At 58.7% G+C, this 16,977-nt stretch overlaps 8 protein-coding genes across 8 annotated transcripts; 5 read left to right on the top strand and 3 right to left on the bottom strand.

Annotated features, from left to right (window-relative positions):
* Window positions 1-444: 444 nt before the first annotated feature.
* WHR41_02280 (uncharacterized protein) lies at window positions 445-1,452 on the top strand (the record flags this gene model as incomplete). Its single annotated transcript, XM_069370886.1, has 1 exon — window positions 445-1,452. The coding sequence occupies one exon, from the start codon at window positions 445-447 to the stop codon at window positions 1,450-1,452; it is 1,008 nt and encodes a 335-aa protein (XP_069232176.1).
* Window positions 1,453-2,039: 587 nt separating this feature from the next.
* WHR41_02279 (Eukaryotic translation initiation factor 3 subunit L) lies at window positions 2,040-4,126 on the top strand. Its single transcript, XM_069370885.1, has 3 exons — window positions 2,040-2,139; window positions 2,269-2,650; window positions 2,714-4,126. Exons 1-3 carry the CDS (start codon window positions 2,123-2,125, stop codon window positions 3,842-3,844), a joined length of 1,530 nt encoding a protein of 509 aa, XP_069232291.1. The 5' UTR covers window positions 2,040-2,122; the 3' UTR covers window positions 3,845-4,126.
* Window positions 4,127-4,231: 105 nt separating this feature from the next.
* WHR41_02278 (uncharacterized protein) lies at window positions 4,232-5,368 on the bottom strand (the record flags this gene model as incomplete). The annotated part of the gene is made up of 1 exon (XM_069370884.1): window positions 4,232-5,368. The coding sequence occupies one exon, from the start codon at window positions 5,366-5,368 to the stop codon at window positions 4,232-4,234; it is 1,137 nt and encodes a 378-aa protein (XP_069232292.1).
* A 1,911-nt stretch (window positions 5,369-7,279) lies between these two features.
* WHR41_02277 (uncharacterized protein) lies at window positions 7,280-8,254 on the top strand (the record flags this gene model as incomplete). Its single annotated transcript, XM_069370883.1, has 1 exon — window positions 7,280-8,254. One exon carries the CDS (start codon window positions 7,280-7,282, stop codon window positions 8,252-8,254), a length of 975 nt encoding a protein of 324 aa, XP_069232297.1.
* Window positions 8,255-8,709: 455 nt separating this feature from the next.
* WHR41_02276 (uncharacterized protein) lies at window positions 8,710-10,144 on the bottom strand (the record flags this gene model as incomplete). The annotated part of the gene is made up of 2 exons (XM_069370882.1): window positions 8,710-8,971; window positions 9,036-10,144. The coding sequence occupies 2 exons, from the start codon at window positions 10,142-10,144 to the stop codon at window positions 8,710-8,712; spliced, it is 1,371 nt and encodes a 456-aa protein (XP_069232298.1).
* Window positions 10,145-10,753: 609 nt separating this feature from the next.
* WHR41_02275 (uncharacterized protein) lies at window positions 10,754-11,641 on the top strand (the record flags this gene model as incomplete). Its single annotated transcript, XM_069370881.1, has 1 exon — window positions 10,754-11,641. One exon carries the CDS (start codon window positions 10,754-10,756, stop codon window positions 11,639-11,641), a length of 888 nt encoding a protein of 295 aa, XP_069232299.1.
* A 756-nt stretch (window positions 11,642-12,397) lies between these two features.
* Window positions 12,398-13,915, bottom strand: WHR41_02274 (uncharacterized protein; the record flags this gene model as incomplete). The annotated part of the gene is made up of 1 exon (XM_069370880.1): window positions 12,398-13,915. One exon carries the CDS (start codon window positions 13,913-13,915, stop codon window positions 12,398-12,400), a length of 1,518 nt encoding a protein of 505 aa, XP_069232300.1.
* A 1,386-nt stretch (window positions 13,916-15,301) lies between these two features.
* Window positions 15,302-16,930, top strand: WHR41_02273 (uncharacterized protein; the record flags this gene model as incomplete). The annotated part of the gene is made up of 1 exon (XM_069370879.1): window positions 15,302-16,930. The coding sequence occupies one exon, from the start codon at window positions 15,302-15,304 to the stop codon at window positions 16,928-16,930; it is 1,629 nt and encodes a 542-aa protein (XP_069232293.1).
* Between the last annotated feature and the right edge of the window lie 47 nt (window positions 16,931-16,977).

Below are 16,977 nucleotides of genomic sequence, written 5' to 3'. Positions count from 1 at the left end.
GGGATTTTCTTGCTTCCGCTCCGACAGGATTTTCCGATGGTGGGTAAGTGAAGGCCAATGGGGAGGGGTACAGCTGCGCATGACGATGTTTTGGCTTCGACGACTCCGTCTGGGGCGTCTCCAGACCGGCGTCCGTAGGGCAGGTGTGGGCGCTTGGGGTATGCTTGTGGAGAGAGTCTCACCCAGACCTTGATCGGAGTTTGCCTGGGGCAAGGCTGTCTTGCCTGCTCGTCTCGCACAAGGCAAGTGGAGGGCCCCTGGGGTTATGGGGTTCACTAGATGTCCGATGGATAGAAAAGGTCGTATCGTCGCCCGGCTGTTCAATCGTCTCACCATCCATCCAGCCATCCCATCAATCTCTTTACTTCTGTGACCCTTCGATTTCCCATACATCCAGAAACATCGATTGATCAATCCAACCAAGTCATCCACAGTCAATTCACAATGGCACCCGCAGCCGTGGCCATGCCTCCCGTCGAGGCCCCCAATGTTGCTGAGGAGTTCGTCGATCACAGAGATGGCCTCGCCCTCGAGGCCACCTCTGATGCTGTCGACGAGGTCAATGTCCTCAAGGCCGCCATGCGCGTCAAGAATGGTACTGCCAGTCAGGAGGAAGTCGACCTGTACGAGCAATCGCAGTTCGACGCCGACAAGGACAAGACTCAGTTCCGTCAGTACGAGGATGCCTGCGACCGCGTCAAGAACTTCTACCGCGAGCAGCACGAGAAGCAGACGGTCGCCTACAACCTCAAGGCCCGCAACGACTTCAAGTCCAAGACCCGCGCCGAGATGACCATCTGGCAGGCCATGGAGAAGCTCAACACCCTCATCGACGAGTCCGACCCGGACACTTCTCTGTCCCAGATTGAGCACCTTCTGCAATCCGCAGAGGCCATCCGTCGCGACGGCAAGCCCAAGTGGTTCCAGCTGACCGGTCTGATCCACGATCTCGGCAAGCTTCTCTTCTTTTACGGCGCCCAGGGCCAGTGGGATGTCGTTGGCGATACCTTCCCCGTCGGCTGCGCCTTCGAGGACAGCATCATCTACCCCGGCACCTTCGCGGGTAACCCTGACTCCAAAGATCCCGTCTACAGCACCAAGCACGGCATCTACAGCGAGGGCTGCGGTCTCGACAACGTCATGCTCTCCTGGGGCCACGACGAGTACCTGTACCACCTGTGCAAAGAGCAGAGCACTCTGCCCGACGAGGCTCTGGCGATGATCCGCTACCACTCCTTCTACCCCTGGCACTCTGCCGGTGGCTACAGGTGGATGATGAACGAGAAGGATCACGAGATGCTCAAGGCCGTCAAGGCGTTCAACCCGTACGATCTCTACAGCAAGAGCGACGGTATCCCTGAGGTCAAGGAGTTGAAGAGCTACTACATCGAGCTTATCAACACCTATTTCCCACCGAGGGAGGGTGAGTCCGAACGCGTCATAAAGTGGTAGACGTTGGCACTTGCTCCTGAAGATTGTATAACGTTAGCGAGCATTCTTCCTTATGGTCATTAGAAGCGGCGTTTTGGGTTTATGATTTGTTGTGCTCCCGCCTAGAATGGTTTGGTCGAGCGTTGATACCAACGAAATAATGAAAGTCCTTTAACCTGACATAAAGTGCACCTTTTGACGTTTTTTCCCGCGTTAACAATGCGTTATCAACAATGCTTACACAGATAGATAAGGCCTGAAATGTTCCCTTGACCGAGACGGATCTGCGTTTTGAAAAGGATTTCCGTCACTCAAAGAGGTGTGACTGTGTACGCAAAGGTTAACCCCAACCCTAACCCTGCATTAGAGCTGCAGGGTTATACGACTATTTTCGCCCGAGAGGTCTCGGTCAGCGTATATCTCACGGTACATAACAATGATGCCGACCGTTGTATGCTGCCCGCATTTGCGTGAGGGACGATATGTCTCACAGTGAAGTGGATTCCGGCGTCTTAGCCGTTCATGTCAGGTGAGTTTCACTCGTTCATCATTGGAGTCGGAAAAGGTCCACGCGTGCTAGACGATTTCATCGCATTCATATGCAGTCGTGGACCGAGCAATAAAATGAACAACCATTTTCATCAGCAATTGCTGCTCCTCATTCTGGCTGGGGACGTCAGTTACAATCGATATGCATAATTGTACCCGGTACGTCTTTCTGCGTTGCGATAGAGACCTCTGGAGCTGTGATGGGCTTTAAGGCTGCAATTTCAGGCACCAGCGGTCCCCGCCTTGGCATGAATTTGCGCGCTGCAGGCCCCGAATTAACGACACCAGTGCGACGACGAGCTTCTGTCGAGTGACGAGAGGAATACGCCCCAGCACGCCCAACATGTCCGTCCGTCAAGCACCCGCCTACCAACAGGCCCAGCCCGAGCGACCCCTCGACGATGACTCCGACGTCGAGGAGGAGGCGCTCGCCAACGACTACCGCCAGCAGGTTGGCTACACCGACGGCGAGGGCGAAGACTACGGCCTCGAGCGCACCGATTCTCTGAGCAGCGGACCGCAGGATTTGCAGGCGCAATTGCAGGCCGCTGCGCAGCCTCTGGAGTACCAGGCCACTATCGAGACCAAGATCCAGAGCTACGACCAGTACTGCAACCTGTTCCATTTCATTCTGAACAGCGAGGGACCGGTGGATATTGAGGTGCCATCTGTACGTGGAGAAAGAGAATATTCAAATTTGTGAGAGTTTGGAGGCGCTAATATGCGGATACAGCCTTTCTGGGCCTGGGACGTGGTCGACGAGTTCATCTACCAGTTCCAGTCTTTCTGCTCATACCGCCAAAAGGTCGCGCTTCAGCAGGCCACTACGCAGGTCAACGAGGAGGATGTCGCCGTTCTCCGCGAGAACCCGAACACTTGGGGATGCTACTCTGTCCTCAACGTCCTGTACTCCCTTATCCAGAGGTCGCAGATCAGCGAGCAGCTCGCGGCTAGGAAGCGCAACGAAGACCCCGCGCCTTACATGGGCGAGTACGGCGGCCGCCCTCTGTACCAGATGTTGGGTTACTTCTCCATCATCGGCCTGCTGAGAGTTCACTGCTTGCTCGGTGACTTCGCCCTTGCGCTCAAGACCCTCGACGACATTGAGCTGAACAAGAAGGCCATGTTCGCGCGTGTCACCGCTGCTAACTTCTCCACCTACTACCACGTCGGCTTCAGCTACATGATGATGCACCGCTACGCCGACGCCCTCCGCGCCTTCAACCACATCCTCATCTACATCTCCCGCACCAAGAACTTCCAGAAGGGCCAGCAGTACGACAGCATCGCCAAGAAGAGCGATCAGATGTACGCCCTTGTCGCCATCTGCGTTGCGTTCCACCCCACGCGTCTCGACGACACGATCCACACTGCCCTCCGCGAGAAGTACGGCGAGCAGCTCGCGCGCATGCAGCGCGGCGGTCCCGAGGCCCTGCCCGTTTTCGAGGAGCTCTTCCGCGCCGCTTGCCCCAAGTTCATCTCTCCCACACCTCCGGACTTCGATAACCCCCAGCTCAACGTCGACCCGATCGAGCACCACCTTTCCATCTTCATGAAGGAGGTCAAGAACAACATGTTCGCCTCGACCGTCCGCTCGTACCTCAAGCTCTACACCACCATGGACATCACCAAGCTCGCCGGCTTCCTCGAGGTCGACGCCGAGACCCTTCGCAGCTGGTTGCTGGTTAACAAGCAGCGTTCAAGGCAGGTGCGCCACACTGAGGGTCCCCTCCTCGAGGGTGAGATTGTCAGCGCAAACGACCTGGACTACGCCATGCAGGGCGACCTGATCCACGTCGCTGAGCAGAAGGTCGGCAGGAAGTTCACCGAGTACTTCCTCAGGAACTGCACCCGCATGTACTAAGCGTGACGATTACGCGGAAGCAAAGACAAAATCAACTCTGGGGATGCCGAAGGAAAAAGGAGGCCGCTGAGGTGCCAGTAGGCGTTTAAAGGGAGGAATGCGCATCGCGCAGCCATAGCAAGGAGTTATACCAAAAAGGGGGTCTGGTCAATATTTTTGCATGGAGAATAGATGAGGGAAGGACTGCTGGAAAGCATGTCTTTTTTGACGTTGAAACGACAAGCTGTGCTCTCGAAAGTTTTTGCAGCTTTGAAATGGAATAAGAGTATTACATGTTTATAATCTTTGGCACTTGTGCGCATGCTTGTTTTGGTTTGTTTTTGTATCGCGAGCTAGGTGAGTACCCATGCTCATGTGCAAGCCTTCAACCGAGGTCCCTCCTCCCATCTACGCCTTCTTCCTCTGCCTGGCCTTGCTCCTAGTTGAGCCAGCCGGTGGCGTATCCGCTCCCGAATCCCGCTCAGGCACCTCCACCGGCTCATCAGCACCAGCATGCTCCTCCTCGCTCTCCTGCTTCACTTCCATCTCCTCATCCTTCACAGGCACTCCTCTACTCTCCGCATGCTGTAACACCTTCCCGACCTCGCTTTCAACGCCATTCATCGCTCCGCAGTCCTTACACCGCCAACGGCCCACGTCCTCCAGACTGCGCGCCCCTGGCGCCGCCTGCCCATTCACCAGCCGGCACTGCCCGCAAATCAGTGCGATGCGATTCTTCGCTGCCGCCTCGTCCTCTCCCAGAACGACGTCCAAGATCCGGTCATACCAAGCTGGTTGTGAGGCAGGGGCGTATTGCACTACCTGCCCGGTTGGGGGCGCAGGGCGATGCTGGGAGGGAAAGGCGTTAGGAGCAAAGGATTCGTTTGACTCTTGTGATTGCGGTTGGGGCGGTGCGAGGGCGCGTAGGCGGGCATCGATCGGGTTTTGCGGCGAGGGTTGCCGGCCGGGGATGTTGGCTGTGGGCGGCGGGGCGAAACCTGTGCGTGGGCCTTGCTGTTGCTGCTGTTGCTGGAAGTGATCTGGCAGACTCTGGCGGCCAGATGGTTTGCGCTTGGGCGTCTTGCCCGTCTGTTGTTGCTCCTCTTTCCGGGAGCTGCCGCCGTACTTGTCCAGCAGCTGCTGCGTGGAGTCGTATTTGGTAGCAATCTTGAGCTTCTCGATCACCTTCTCACGCTCTTTTGTCGCATCCCGCAGACGTGTCTGCACCTTGTTGACTCTGTAGTCGTACCATGCATTCAGCAGCCAGCGTACACCGATGATAGCCACAGGCCCGCCGGCGACGGCCGTGTATTCAGCGGCACCCCATTGTGGCCAGCCGGTGACTAGGGTGAGGATGGCGGCAACGAGGATGTAGGCGAAGGCGGAGTAGAGAGTCCAGAGGGCTTTGTAACGGCGCTGCTTGGAGCGGAGAGAGTCGATTTGGGACGAGCAGCGGTTTATTTTTGAGCTTAGGGTCGACAGCGTCTTTTCGAACGAGGCGGCAGATGAGCTGTCGGAGCGGCCGAAGGGCCAGAAGGAGACCATTTTAGGAAATGCCTCCCAAGTGCAGAGAGGGGAAGAACAAGATCAGCTGAAGCAGGGATTCATATTGCGAGATGGACGGTGCTGCAGCAGAGTGACCTGGCAAAATGCATGTTTGCGGTCTGGTATGCTCCGCTCCGTGGCCTGCGTCTGAGCAACGTCACTGGTTTGGAGGAAAGCTTGCCTTGGCAGCTGCCTTACGAGACGACAGACACCGCTCGTCCAACCTCCAACCTCACTTCTCTTCTGCATCAAATGCATGGGCAGTCGCACAAGTCTCTGTTGACTCAACCTGGATCCATGATGATGCAATATTGCCGCCAGCTATCGATATAACAGCACATGAACCCAGCATATCGTAGCCGCTATTGAACTGCATATGCCTGCGGTGACAGCAACATGCTGTGTTTGGATGCTGCGATTCTCACTAACGCTATTTGCACAAAATGAACGACCTCTTCCACAGGTAGCGAGTTCTTCACTGCTCGGGCCAATCGGTGTAACCTAGTCGCGAAGATCACACTTTGGGCGCTTACAAGTCGTCCTAGTACTTCGGCGCTTAGAGAAGCCCCAAGGCGCATCCACACATCACCTACTTGGCACATCCCTATACGGCCACATTCATGCGGTACAACATTCTATTCGTCCCGGCATTTGAGTTGTCCGTGTGCAAATATCCTGCACGGTCGCAGCGCATGATCACTTCCCGGCGCGAAGGCTTCGGTTCCATCATCGCGGGCCATTGATGGGCTGCAGGCCGATGTTCTACGACCCGGCACATTGTCGTGCACGCGCCCACAGGCCTTCTTCTAGCCGCCTGCTGTGGAAGACATATAGATTCAGGGTGTGTCGCTGGACGTGGTCGAAGGTAGGTTTGTCTTCCAGCGCGCTTGATACCATTTCGTTTCTTATTTCTTAGTTTTCTTTACGTCAAGTCTCTGGTCTGGTACCATGGCGACTACAAACACTCCTTCAACTGGCACTCCGTTGCAGCTGTTTCCATCCCCGTCATCGTACGCGCCGCGCAAGTCGAGTCTCAAGCAACCTCGATCAGCGACTTCGTCTCCCGCCCAGGCTGGCATGAAGGGCGTCGCATTGCAAGTTACAACTACAAGGCCTACGCATAGTGACCGCGGACACTCACCGTCCGATACCAATGATGCTTCTCCAGCCACATTGAGCTCTAACATGGGCGGTGGAACCCCTTCAACGCGTAGACAGCACGCTCGCAAAAGATCAAGCGTTCCGAATTTCTCTAAGTCGCCGATAATGGTAGAGCCGCTTGTCAACGAGGATCAACTTTGCCCACTTCCAATCAACACGAGTTTCACTCCGTCGTCGCCACCACGGATACGCACTCCAGTTGCCCGCTTAAAACGGCCTATGATTCCAAAGAGTATTTCCACTCCGACTGCTCGCGATGATCCCGTTGCAACTCCAATCGATGATGATCAGCTCTCGCCTTTACCAACCAAGCTATCGTTCAAGCCGGCAGCGACTCCGAAGCAGGAATATCCATCACCAGTGTCGTTTCGCTCAGACGGATCCACACTGGTGCGCAGTAACAGCGACGCAACTGGACGGTATTCTTCAGGTGCAACATCCAATCAGCCAACAAGGTCAATGTTCCCGCAATATGATCACTCGAAGCCACTCTCTCAACAGCAGTATTTTCCCCTTGTGACCAGCTCTCCATTGACGGGCAATTCCAGCAACACACGTAATAGTGCGAGCTCGGCACATTGGCCAGCGTTGAAGCGAGAGGACTCTGCCGTCGCTCTTTGCAATTCATATACAGACGTCCCTCGAGCTTCTTCGGCAGACGTACTGACCATATGGCACGCGTCCACGACATCGTGTCCACCAACCGGGAGGAGAGTCCAGCTTGATCTCGAACAACCGAAAGATCAGAACATGTCCCTCACGCTCGGCGCCGATGGCAAAACCCTCTACTCCATGCAATCAAACGCCCCTAGCCCTACCTCAAAACCAACCTTAATCACTGAACCAAAAGATCTCACAATCCACAAGACCTGCCCCGAATCCGCCCTCCCAATGCCGACCGCCTACCTCTCCCTCCCTCCACCTAGCACCCAACAAACCGCAACCTCACCCCCAGCAACCCTCTTTCCCCACCAAGCCGCCCTAGACGCCATCCAAGCAGCCGCCACCAGCCCCCTGGCCTCCACGATCGCCCTGACCGACCCAACCGGCTCCTCGCCCGCCGCCGCCCGCCTAGCACAGAACGCCCTCGCCCAAGCCCACAGCCACCACACCAGCACCATCCGACGCACGACGCGCTCCCGCTCCGCCTCCGGCAGCCTAAGCGCAACCTACGCGCTCGCGCACGCCTCCCTCGGCTCCCTGCCCATCACCGTCTCGCCCGCGACCACAGGCAGCGGTCCCGAGGCACGCGCCAAAATCTCTCTGCACCACCCGCGCGCGACGCCCGCGGCCCTCGCGGCGCAGACGCTGGCGCTGCTGACGCTGGATTTCGGCGCGGGCGTCGCGGTGCTGGACACGCCGGGCTTGCTGGCGCTGGACGAGCCGTACGTGCTTGATGTGGCGGTTGCGGCGGTGCTGGCTGTGGCGGTGCTGGAGAATGAGATGGTGAGGAGGGAGGCGGTGGAGTTTGCGCCGCCGCCGACGAGGATGATCATGGCGGGTAAGGTTGTTGGTGGTGATCATTCGGAGGGGAAGGAGGGTAGCAATGCGGGCGGGAAGGATGTGAAGAAGATGAAGCGGGAGGAGAAGAAGAGGCGAGACCGCGAGAGGGGGAAGGAACCGGGGCTTGTGAGGGAGACGGTTTCGTTGGTTGGTATGGGAGTTCGCGGGGCGGTCTGGCTTGTTGGGGCGGGATTGAAGGCTGCGAGGGAGTCGGCTAGATGATCTCATGGTACTGCTATTTCTGTCCTTCATGAATAACCAATCCCACCGTTTCCATAGTGTGCATAGACTTTGACCTTGACAGGACTGGGGCCTGGAGATCATGGTAATTGAAGAATGTCTAGAAATTCTCATGCTACAATAAAGGTATAAATATGCCGTAAAAAGGGTCGGTAGCTGGGAGTCCAAATTCAACCCCTCATCCAGCCGCTCATAACCAACGAGGATGCTCTACATTAAATGTGTTTCATGCCGCCGCCGCGTGAATGCCGATGTTGTGAATGGTATGCAAGCATCGTCTCCGCTCTCCCTGGCGGAGACATGATAAGGCCGTGAAAAGAAGAAATAAAGAACGCAGACTTGCGTCGCCGCTGCGATATTTCGCAGTATCCTTGCGCGATAAGGAACCATCCCAAGGGTCAAAAGTGCTCCAAACCAAATCGCCACGCAACATTAAATCACTCCTCCCCCACCACCTCGTCCACACTCCCCCTCCTCTTCCACCCCGCCGGCCGGCGCTTCATGAACGCGCCGACAGCGCCGAGGTACCCCTCGTGGCGGAGGAAAAACGCCTGCTTCTCGCCTTTGCTCCAGAAGTTGATGGCGTATGACAGGGTGTGGATGGTCTGCTGGTGGCCGCGGATGAAGGAGCCGCCGAAGTAGATGCGCTGGAGGTTGTGCTTTTCGGACTGCAGGTAGGCGATTTGGCCGATGTTGTTGCTTTGCGATGGTTAGCGTGAGTGATCTGGAAAGGACGAGCTGAGGGGGAAGGGAATTTGCATACCTTATCGCGTACAGCAGACTCCGCGAGATGTCCTCTGGGGCAAACATGCGGCCGTCGCCGACGAGCTTGCTCCCCGTGCCGTCGCCGCCGGCGCGACTGCTTTCGCCTTTCTCGCCGAAGCGGCTGCCGCCGTCCTCTGCATCGCGCTCCGCCTCGCGCTTGCGCTTGAGGACCTTGCCGAAACTGCTGGCGATGGTGCGCTCGCTGAGTCCGATCTTCTCGTAGCCCATGCCCTCGCCGTAGATGTCGCCGACGAGCAGGTCGACGGAGCCGTTGTCGCCGGAGTCGGCCATGGCGAGCATGTCGTCGAAAGTGCGAGCGCCAGTCAGGAGGGACAAGAGACCCCAGAGCGTGCCGCCGCCGAGCGAGGTACCGCCGATGCGCTGGTACTGCGAGGGCCCGGAGACTTTGATCATGGAAACGCCGCTGCCGATGTTGACGAGGAGGTAGGGGTAGACGTCGGAGCGGGCTTCTTGGTAGTGCATTGGGTTCTCGGTGTCGTTGTCGTGGTAGGTGAAGACTTCTTGAGGAATTTCGGTGATGAAGAAGTCGAGGCCCTTGATGAGGCATTCCATTTCGTCTTCCTGCACGACGTCCACGCCTAGACGTTCTTTGATGCGGTCGTAGAATTTGAAAGCGCCACCGCCGGTGGCCATGACTGAGAGGGTATTTGCTTTGGCGCCGTTGGATTCATGGTGCTTCGATTGTAACGAGCGAAGATACTCAATGCAGTCGTCGATCTTGTCTGTCTCAAACGAGACGAAATTGAGCCTGCCTCCGGACTCGGCGTGGCCGTTCTCTCGCGAGAAGTAGACGATCTTGGCCAGAGAACCGCCAATGTCAGCCGCCACGTGACTCACTACCGAAGTGTGGTTCGGCAGTCGGATATCGCGCTTATGGTGCTGATATGGCTGGTCTTCATCCTCGGTATGGCTCCGGGGGCTGCTGTGACTTGATTGAGACCCGTCGTCTGAATCCAGGCGGTCGATGATATAGGCTCCTGTGACGTTGATCTTGATCGAGCCTGGCTGGGCAATGGCCGATTGCATATCTGCGGCTGAGCTCGAAACACGGCGCCTTTTGGCGGCTGGAGGCTGGACTTCCCCCATGACGGCTCCTTGACTCTTGTGATATTTGACCAGACTAGAGTCGTCTGCCTCACAGCTTGCCGTGGAGTTTGCTCGCTCGCTTGCGTCTGTCTCAATCAGGAGGCGTGGTCGACTTTGTGCGGCACGTGCTTCCTTCCCAAAGCGGCAAGTTGGGGTTCGCGATAAATAATTACGGCTCACGAAGTGAAGTCCGGCGGGCCAAGAGCTGGTTGGTCGAAGCAACAAAAAGTCGGGCAAGCAGGAGTCATGAAATCCAAAGACGTCAAGCGAGGTGTTCGCAGTTCGCGGAGAGCCGAATAATAAATGAAGCGATTCCCAATTGTCAGCGCGAGCGCACTCGGATCAGGGGAGCTGGCGGGCGCTCGGTGGAGTTCTCAACCTCGGCGAGTGTGGGACCACTTTCCCACTCGCCCTCGGCCAGCCGTCTGCCACCACCCACTCCGGACCTGCCTCCCCCACGCTCTGCACAGGCCGACGACGCTTCCGCGCGCTTCTGGAACGCGTGCACGTGAAGAGGAAAGTGAAAGTCGCGTGCACCAAAACCTAAGGCAATCTACGACGACACTCTGCGCCCACGCTCTCCCCCACCACCCACCCACCAACCCCGCCATGGGCAACGACGGCGGCAGCATCCCGACGCGGCGCGAGCTGGTCAAAGAAGCCGCGCGCAACCCCACGGCCGCCGAAATCAAAGAGTCGCAAAGCGAACAGCAAGCCTACCAGTGGAGCACCGACCCGATCTCCCGACAACCGCTCGCGGCGCCCGTCGTCTCTGACGCCACCGGCAAGCTCTACAACAAAGACACCATCCTCGAGTACCTGGTGGAAGGCGCGCGCAAAGAGGAAGCGGAGCGCGAGACTAAGGGCGCGGTCAAGAGCCTGAAGGACGTCGTGGAAGTCAAGTTCGAGACCGACGCCGACACAAAGGCGTGGAAGTGTCCGGTCACGGGCGACAAGCTGGGCGCTGGGTCTAAGGCTGTGTACATCGTGCCGTGCGGGCATGCGTTTTCCGCGTCCGCGATCAAAGAGGTGTCGGGCGAGAAGTGCCTGACGTGCGACGCGGAGTACGCGAGCAACGATATCATCCCGATCAACTCGCTTGTGGACACGGATATCGCGCGACTGAGCTTGCGCGCTAAGACGCTGCAGGAGAAAGGGCTGGCGCATTCGCTGAAGAAGGTGTCGGGGAGTGGGAAGAAGCGCAAGAAGAGGGACGAGCAGGTGGTGGAAGCTGAGAATGGGAGCAAAGAGGCTACGTCCAAGGCTTCTACGCCTGCGCGTGAGGAAGCGAATGGGAATGGGAATGGCAAGATCAACAACTCGGCCACGGCGTCTCTGACGGCCAAGGTCATGCAGCAGCAGGAGGCGTCGAAGAAGCGCAAGATGGACAACGACAACGTCAAGAGCCTGTTCTCCAACCGCGATCAGAGCGCTTCGCTGGGCAACAGCGCCGGGTTCATGACGAGAGGCTTTAGCATGGCTGGCGGGAAGCGATGAAAGATGCCCACGTGGTAAGGAAAGGAGATGAGACGATTTCCGAACGATTTCCGAAAGCACATGTTCTGTGCTTCTCGCAAGCATAGACTAGACGCCAGAACGAGTCAGCCCATAATGGCAGCATACCCACCCTGTGCGCCAAACTCAACACGAAAGTCCTCCTGGACATCCACCTACGATACGGACCCCAACTTCTAGCCTTGTCGCTGAACGACGCACGGTACACTCGGGAAAGAAAAGCTGCAATTGCTGTTGGTGAAAGTACCTAACAGCCGCAACGTCCATCCAGGACGTAGTGCGCACAACCTGAGAGGTATTACCTTCAGCACTACGGGTCGATTCAGAACTCGCACAACGAACTCGAACACGAGAATATGGATACTCTGTAGGAGAAGAGCCTGCCACATTGCCCCACTATGATAGTGAGGGAGTGTAAAGGCGGGCAGCGTGGAAGCGTGGCAGATTGGGGTTTCGCCAACTCGCCCACCTCTGGGCGTAGGCTTCTGGGCGTGGAGACCTGAGATTCTCTCTCGAAAGTAATTCAGGATAGTCGGCGAGACATAGTCCCGCCCGCCCAATTCTCCATAATACAAATCACAATGCAAGCCTCATTGCGCTACAAATTCCTCGATTTTTTCCATGGTATCAAACGTGTACATACAAATAAATGGCAGCGAAGTGGCCCCAAAAGAAGAAACGTCACCCTGAAGCCTCTTCTTCACTATCAGATCACATCCTAGAAAGCACTCCATCCCTTTACAACTTCGCAAAAACCGTCCCAACAACACCCCCCATCTCGACCAAACTGCTCTTATTCTGCACCCAGTTCTCCAAGCCCCGGGGCCCATTCTCCACGCCCAGCCCGCTCATCTTCCACCCGCCCACCGGCATCTCCGCCGGCGACTCGCCCCACGTGTTGACCCATGTGATGCCCGCCTCGACGCGCGCGACGACCTTGTGCGCGAGGTCAATGTTCCTCGTGAAAACACCCGCCGCGAGGCCCATGCGCGTGTCGTTGGCGCGGCTCATGAGCTCGTCGAGCCAGGACTGGGAGTCGTCGGCGTAGGGCAGGATGGTCATGACGGGGCCGAAGATCTCCTCGCGCGCGATGAGCATGCTGTCGGTGCAGTTTGTGAAGACCGTCGGCTTGACCCAGTAGCCCTGCTGCGGGGTGCCGGCGGGGAGGGCGGGGGCGCCGAGGCCGCCGGCGAGGAGCTTGGCGCCGTCCTTCTCGATGCCGTGGGCGATGAGGGAGGTGACTTTCTCCCAGTGGGGTTTGGAGACGAGGGGGCCGAAGTTGGTGGCCGGGTCCATGAGGGGCCCGGGGCGGATGAGGGACATTTTCTCGAGGAGGCGGGCTTCGAAGGCGGCCTGCATGCTGCGGGGGACGAAGACGCGCGTGCCGTTTGTGCAGACTTGGCCGGTGGAGAAGAAGTTGGCCATCATGGCGCCGTCGACGGCGGACTCGAGGTCGGCGTCCGGGAGGATGATGCAGGGGGACTTGCCGCCGAGCTCCATGGTGACATAGCGCATGCCGGCGGCGGCGGCGGAGGCGACCTTGCAGCCGGTGGAGACCTGGCCGGTGAAGGAGACCTTGGCGATGTTGGGGTGGGAGGTGAGCATGGCGCCGACGTCGCCGGCGCCCTGGACGACGTTGAAGACGCCCGGGGGCACGCCGGCCTCCGTGTAGATTTCGGCGAGCTTGAGGGCGTGCAGGGGCGTGAACTCGGAGGGCTTGTAGACCATGCAGTTGCCGGCGGCGAGGCAGGGAGCGGACTTCCAGAGGGCGATTTGGATGGGGTAGTTCCAGGCACCGATTCCGGCGCAGACGCCGAGGGGCGCCTTTGTGGTGTAGAACCAGGCGTCGGAGCGGAGTTGGGTCGTCTCGCCGTTGAGGCCACCAGCGGCGATCATGTTGGCGTAGTACTCAAGGACATCGGCGCCAGTAACGACGTCGACGGTGCTGGTCTCCGAGAAGGGTTTGCCGGTGTCTCTGGTCTCGATCTGGGCGATTTCATCGTTACGTTGACGGAGAAGTGCCACAGCTTTGAGGAGAATGCGCGAGCGCTCCATTGGAGGGGTGGCGGCCCATGATGGGAATGCAGCTTTGCCTGCTTTGACGGCTGCGTCGACGGCTGTACGGTCTGCCTTTGCGATTTTGGCAATGGGCTTGTCTGTGGATGGGTCGATGGTCTCGAAAGTGTCTTTTGTGTGGTAGTGCTGGCCAGCAATGTAGAGGTGCTGCTGGTCGAGCTGGGGAACTGAAGAATCCATGGTGGGTAGAGGATTGCCGGGATAGATTTTGCACTGATATGCAGACCGACAGAAAAGAGAAGGCTTTTGTTGCTACAGAGCTCCAGACAGAGCAGAGGTGAGGTGCACGACCGAAGGCAATGCGAAGATCACGTGCGGCACGTAGGGCAGGTATGTAAGAGTGGAGAAAGTGTCGCGGTCCGCTGACGAGACTTTGGCTTGTAGGAGATCGGAGCCAAAGATCAGCTAACGACGGTCGGACGAGCTCCCTCGCTTCTAAAAGCTCTCGATGACAGACGAGCTCTTTTGAGTTTGACTTCAGCATGCTCGATCGGTTGGTGACGCGAGAGGCTTGAGATCTCGCCCAGCCGGACTGGTCAGCCACCGCCTCCCCCAATGCTACGACGTGCCATGCCTCGCCGGGGATAGATAGAGGCTGGTCTAAGTTTTCCGTAGAACAGCCGGCGTGCAGACGCAGACCGTGGCCGACGACATGTAGGAGCCGACAGCAGCCGTGACAGGCTGCAGCAGGCCAAGTGGGCCCTGCGAAAAAAGTCTGTATCCGGATCCGATCACGTGATGAGGGAACGAAGGATGGCGGACGTCCCAGGGTCGAGGCGCGTCTCGTGTTTCACGGCGTGACAGGCGAATGGCGTGACGATGTTCTATCAAGGTTATCCGCGGCCCTCACGCCCGCATGGGTGCGTGAAAGATAGCAGCGCTCGCAGCGCAGACGATAGGATGGCTTTGCTGGATGGAGGCAAAGAAAGGTCGGGGCGGTGCTAAGGTTGCTCTAACGCTGCTCTAAGGCTGCTCTAAGGCCTTCTCGAACAAGGCCGGCGTAGCCCTGGGAGCGTGGACGGGCCAGGTCTCAGGCATTCCACCGACAAATCAACGCCAGACCGCGCCGAAAAATCTGCCCATCCAATGCTCCCGAGCCCATCGCTCGCCTCACCGTATCGCTGCCCGCCGATGCGCAGGAGTGCTCAGACCTCACCACCTCACCTGCTCTCATCCTCCGGTGTCCGCGGGCTCCCCCATGTCCGCCTGCGACCTGCTAGCGTGCAATGCCTGAGCATCGCCCCGAGATCTCCCACGATGCCGCCGAGCCGTGCGATCTGGAGCTGGCGCGTTTGACTTTGCGCGCGACCTCTGCGACGTTGGCTGGAGGTGGGGAGGCCAAACTGCTCGCTGCCCTCGCCCGGAGCTTATACTGCTTCACCTGCTGGGGTCTTTTTCTTATTAAGGTTGCCGTGCTGAACTCCTCCTCCTTCTCTCCACCTGCTCACCCCCTCCATCCTCTCTACCCTCGCTTCGTCTCCACCGTTTTGTTCTTGTGCACTCGTAGGCACTCTTGAAGTCCATACTTCCGCCTCTCGCGTACACCCACCCCGCCACACCTTCACCATGACCACCTCCCACATCCCCGGCTCCGAGGCGGGCAGCTTCGACTTCGTCATTGTCGGTGGCGGTACCGCCGGCTGTGTCATTGCCTCGCGTCTCTCCGAGTACATGCCCGACAAGAAGGTCCTCCTCATCGAGGCCGGCCCCTCCGACTACCTCGATGATCGCGTGCTCCTGCTCAAGGACTGGCTCAACCTCCTCGGCGGTGAGCTCGACTACGACTACCCCACCACCGAGCAGCCCATGGGCAACTCTCACATCAGGCACTCTCGCGCCAAGGTCCTCGGCGGCTGCTCCAGCCACAACACCCTCATCAGCTTCAGGCCTTTCGAGTACGACTGCAAGCGCTGGGAGGCTCAGGGCTGCAAGGGCTGGAACTTCAAGACTTTCATGAGGGTGCTGGACAACCTCCGCAACACCGTCCAGCCCGTGCACGAGAAGCACCGCAACCAGCTCTGCGTTGACTGGGTCAACTCTTGCTCCAAGGCCCTCAACATCCCCGTCGTCGAGGACTACAACAAGGAGATCAAGCAGCAGGGTCACCTGAAGGAGTGCGTCGGTTTCTTCAACGTCTCCTACAACCCGGACGATGGCCGCCGCAGCAGTGCCTCCGTCGCCTACATCCACCCCATCCTCCGCGGCGAGGAGAACCGCCCCAACCTGACCGTTCTCACCAACGCCTGGGTCGAGAAGCTCAACCTCTCCGGCAAGAAGGTCACCGGCCTCAACCTCAAGCAGCAGGACGGCACCCGCCACACCATCCGCCCCAAGTGCGAGACCATCCTCTGCGCCGGCGCAGTCGACACCCCTCGCCTCATGATGCTGTCTGGTCTCGGTCCCAAGCAGCAGCTTTCCGAGCTCGGCATCCCCGTCCTCCATGACCTGCCCGGCGTTGGTGAGAACCTCCTCGACCACCCCGAGAGCATCATCCTCTGGGAGCTCAACAAGCCCGTCCCCGCCGCGCAGACTACCATGGACTCCGACGCCGGCATCTTCCTCCGCCGCGAGGTCCCCAACGCCGCCGGCGACGACAGCGACATCGCCGACGTCATGTGCCACTGCTACCAGATCCCCTTCACGATGAACACCGACCGCCTGGGCTACGACTCGCCCCTTAACGCCTTCTGCATGACCCCCAACATCCCCCGCCCGCGCTCCCGCGGCCGCCTCTTCCTCACCTCCGCCGACCCGAGCGTTAAGCCCTCCCTCGACTTCCGCTACTTCACCGACCCCGAGGGCTACGACGCCGCCACCATCGTCGCCGGCTTCAAGGCCGCGCGCCAGATCGCCCAGCAAGCGCCCTTCAAGGACTGGATCAAGCGCGAAGTCGCGCCCGGCCCGGCGATCCAGACCGACGAGGCGCTGTCCGAGTACGGCCGCCGCGTCGCGCACACCGTCTACCACCCGGCCGGCACGACGAAGATGGGCGACGTGTCCAAGGACGCCAACGCCGTCGTCGACCCGGAGCTGAAGGTCAAGGGCCTGCAGGGCGTGCGCATCGCCGACGCCGGTGTCTTCCCTGAGATGCCGTCCATCAACCCCATGCTGACCGTGCTGGCCATCGGCGAGCGCGCGGCGGAGATGATCGCGCAGCAGTGGGGCTGGAAGGGCATGGAGAGGCAGAAGCTGTAAGCTTGTGTAGGAAAGAGGAGCACGTGTCTATGATATGGAAACGAAAC

The sequence above is a fragment of the Cladosporium halotolerans genome (assembly GCF_011745625.1).
Source record: "Cladosporium halotolerans strain TM138-S3 chromosome Unknown Sca5, whole genome shotgun sequence".
In the NCBI taxonomy this organism is placed as follows: Eukaryota; Fungi; Ascomycota; class Dothideomycetes; order Cladosporiales; family Cladosporiaceae; genus Cladosporium; species Cladosporium halotolerans.
Note: the sequence above shows the minus strand (reverse complement) of the source record. Positions and strands in the feature narration are given on the sequence as shown.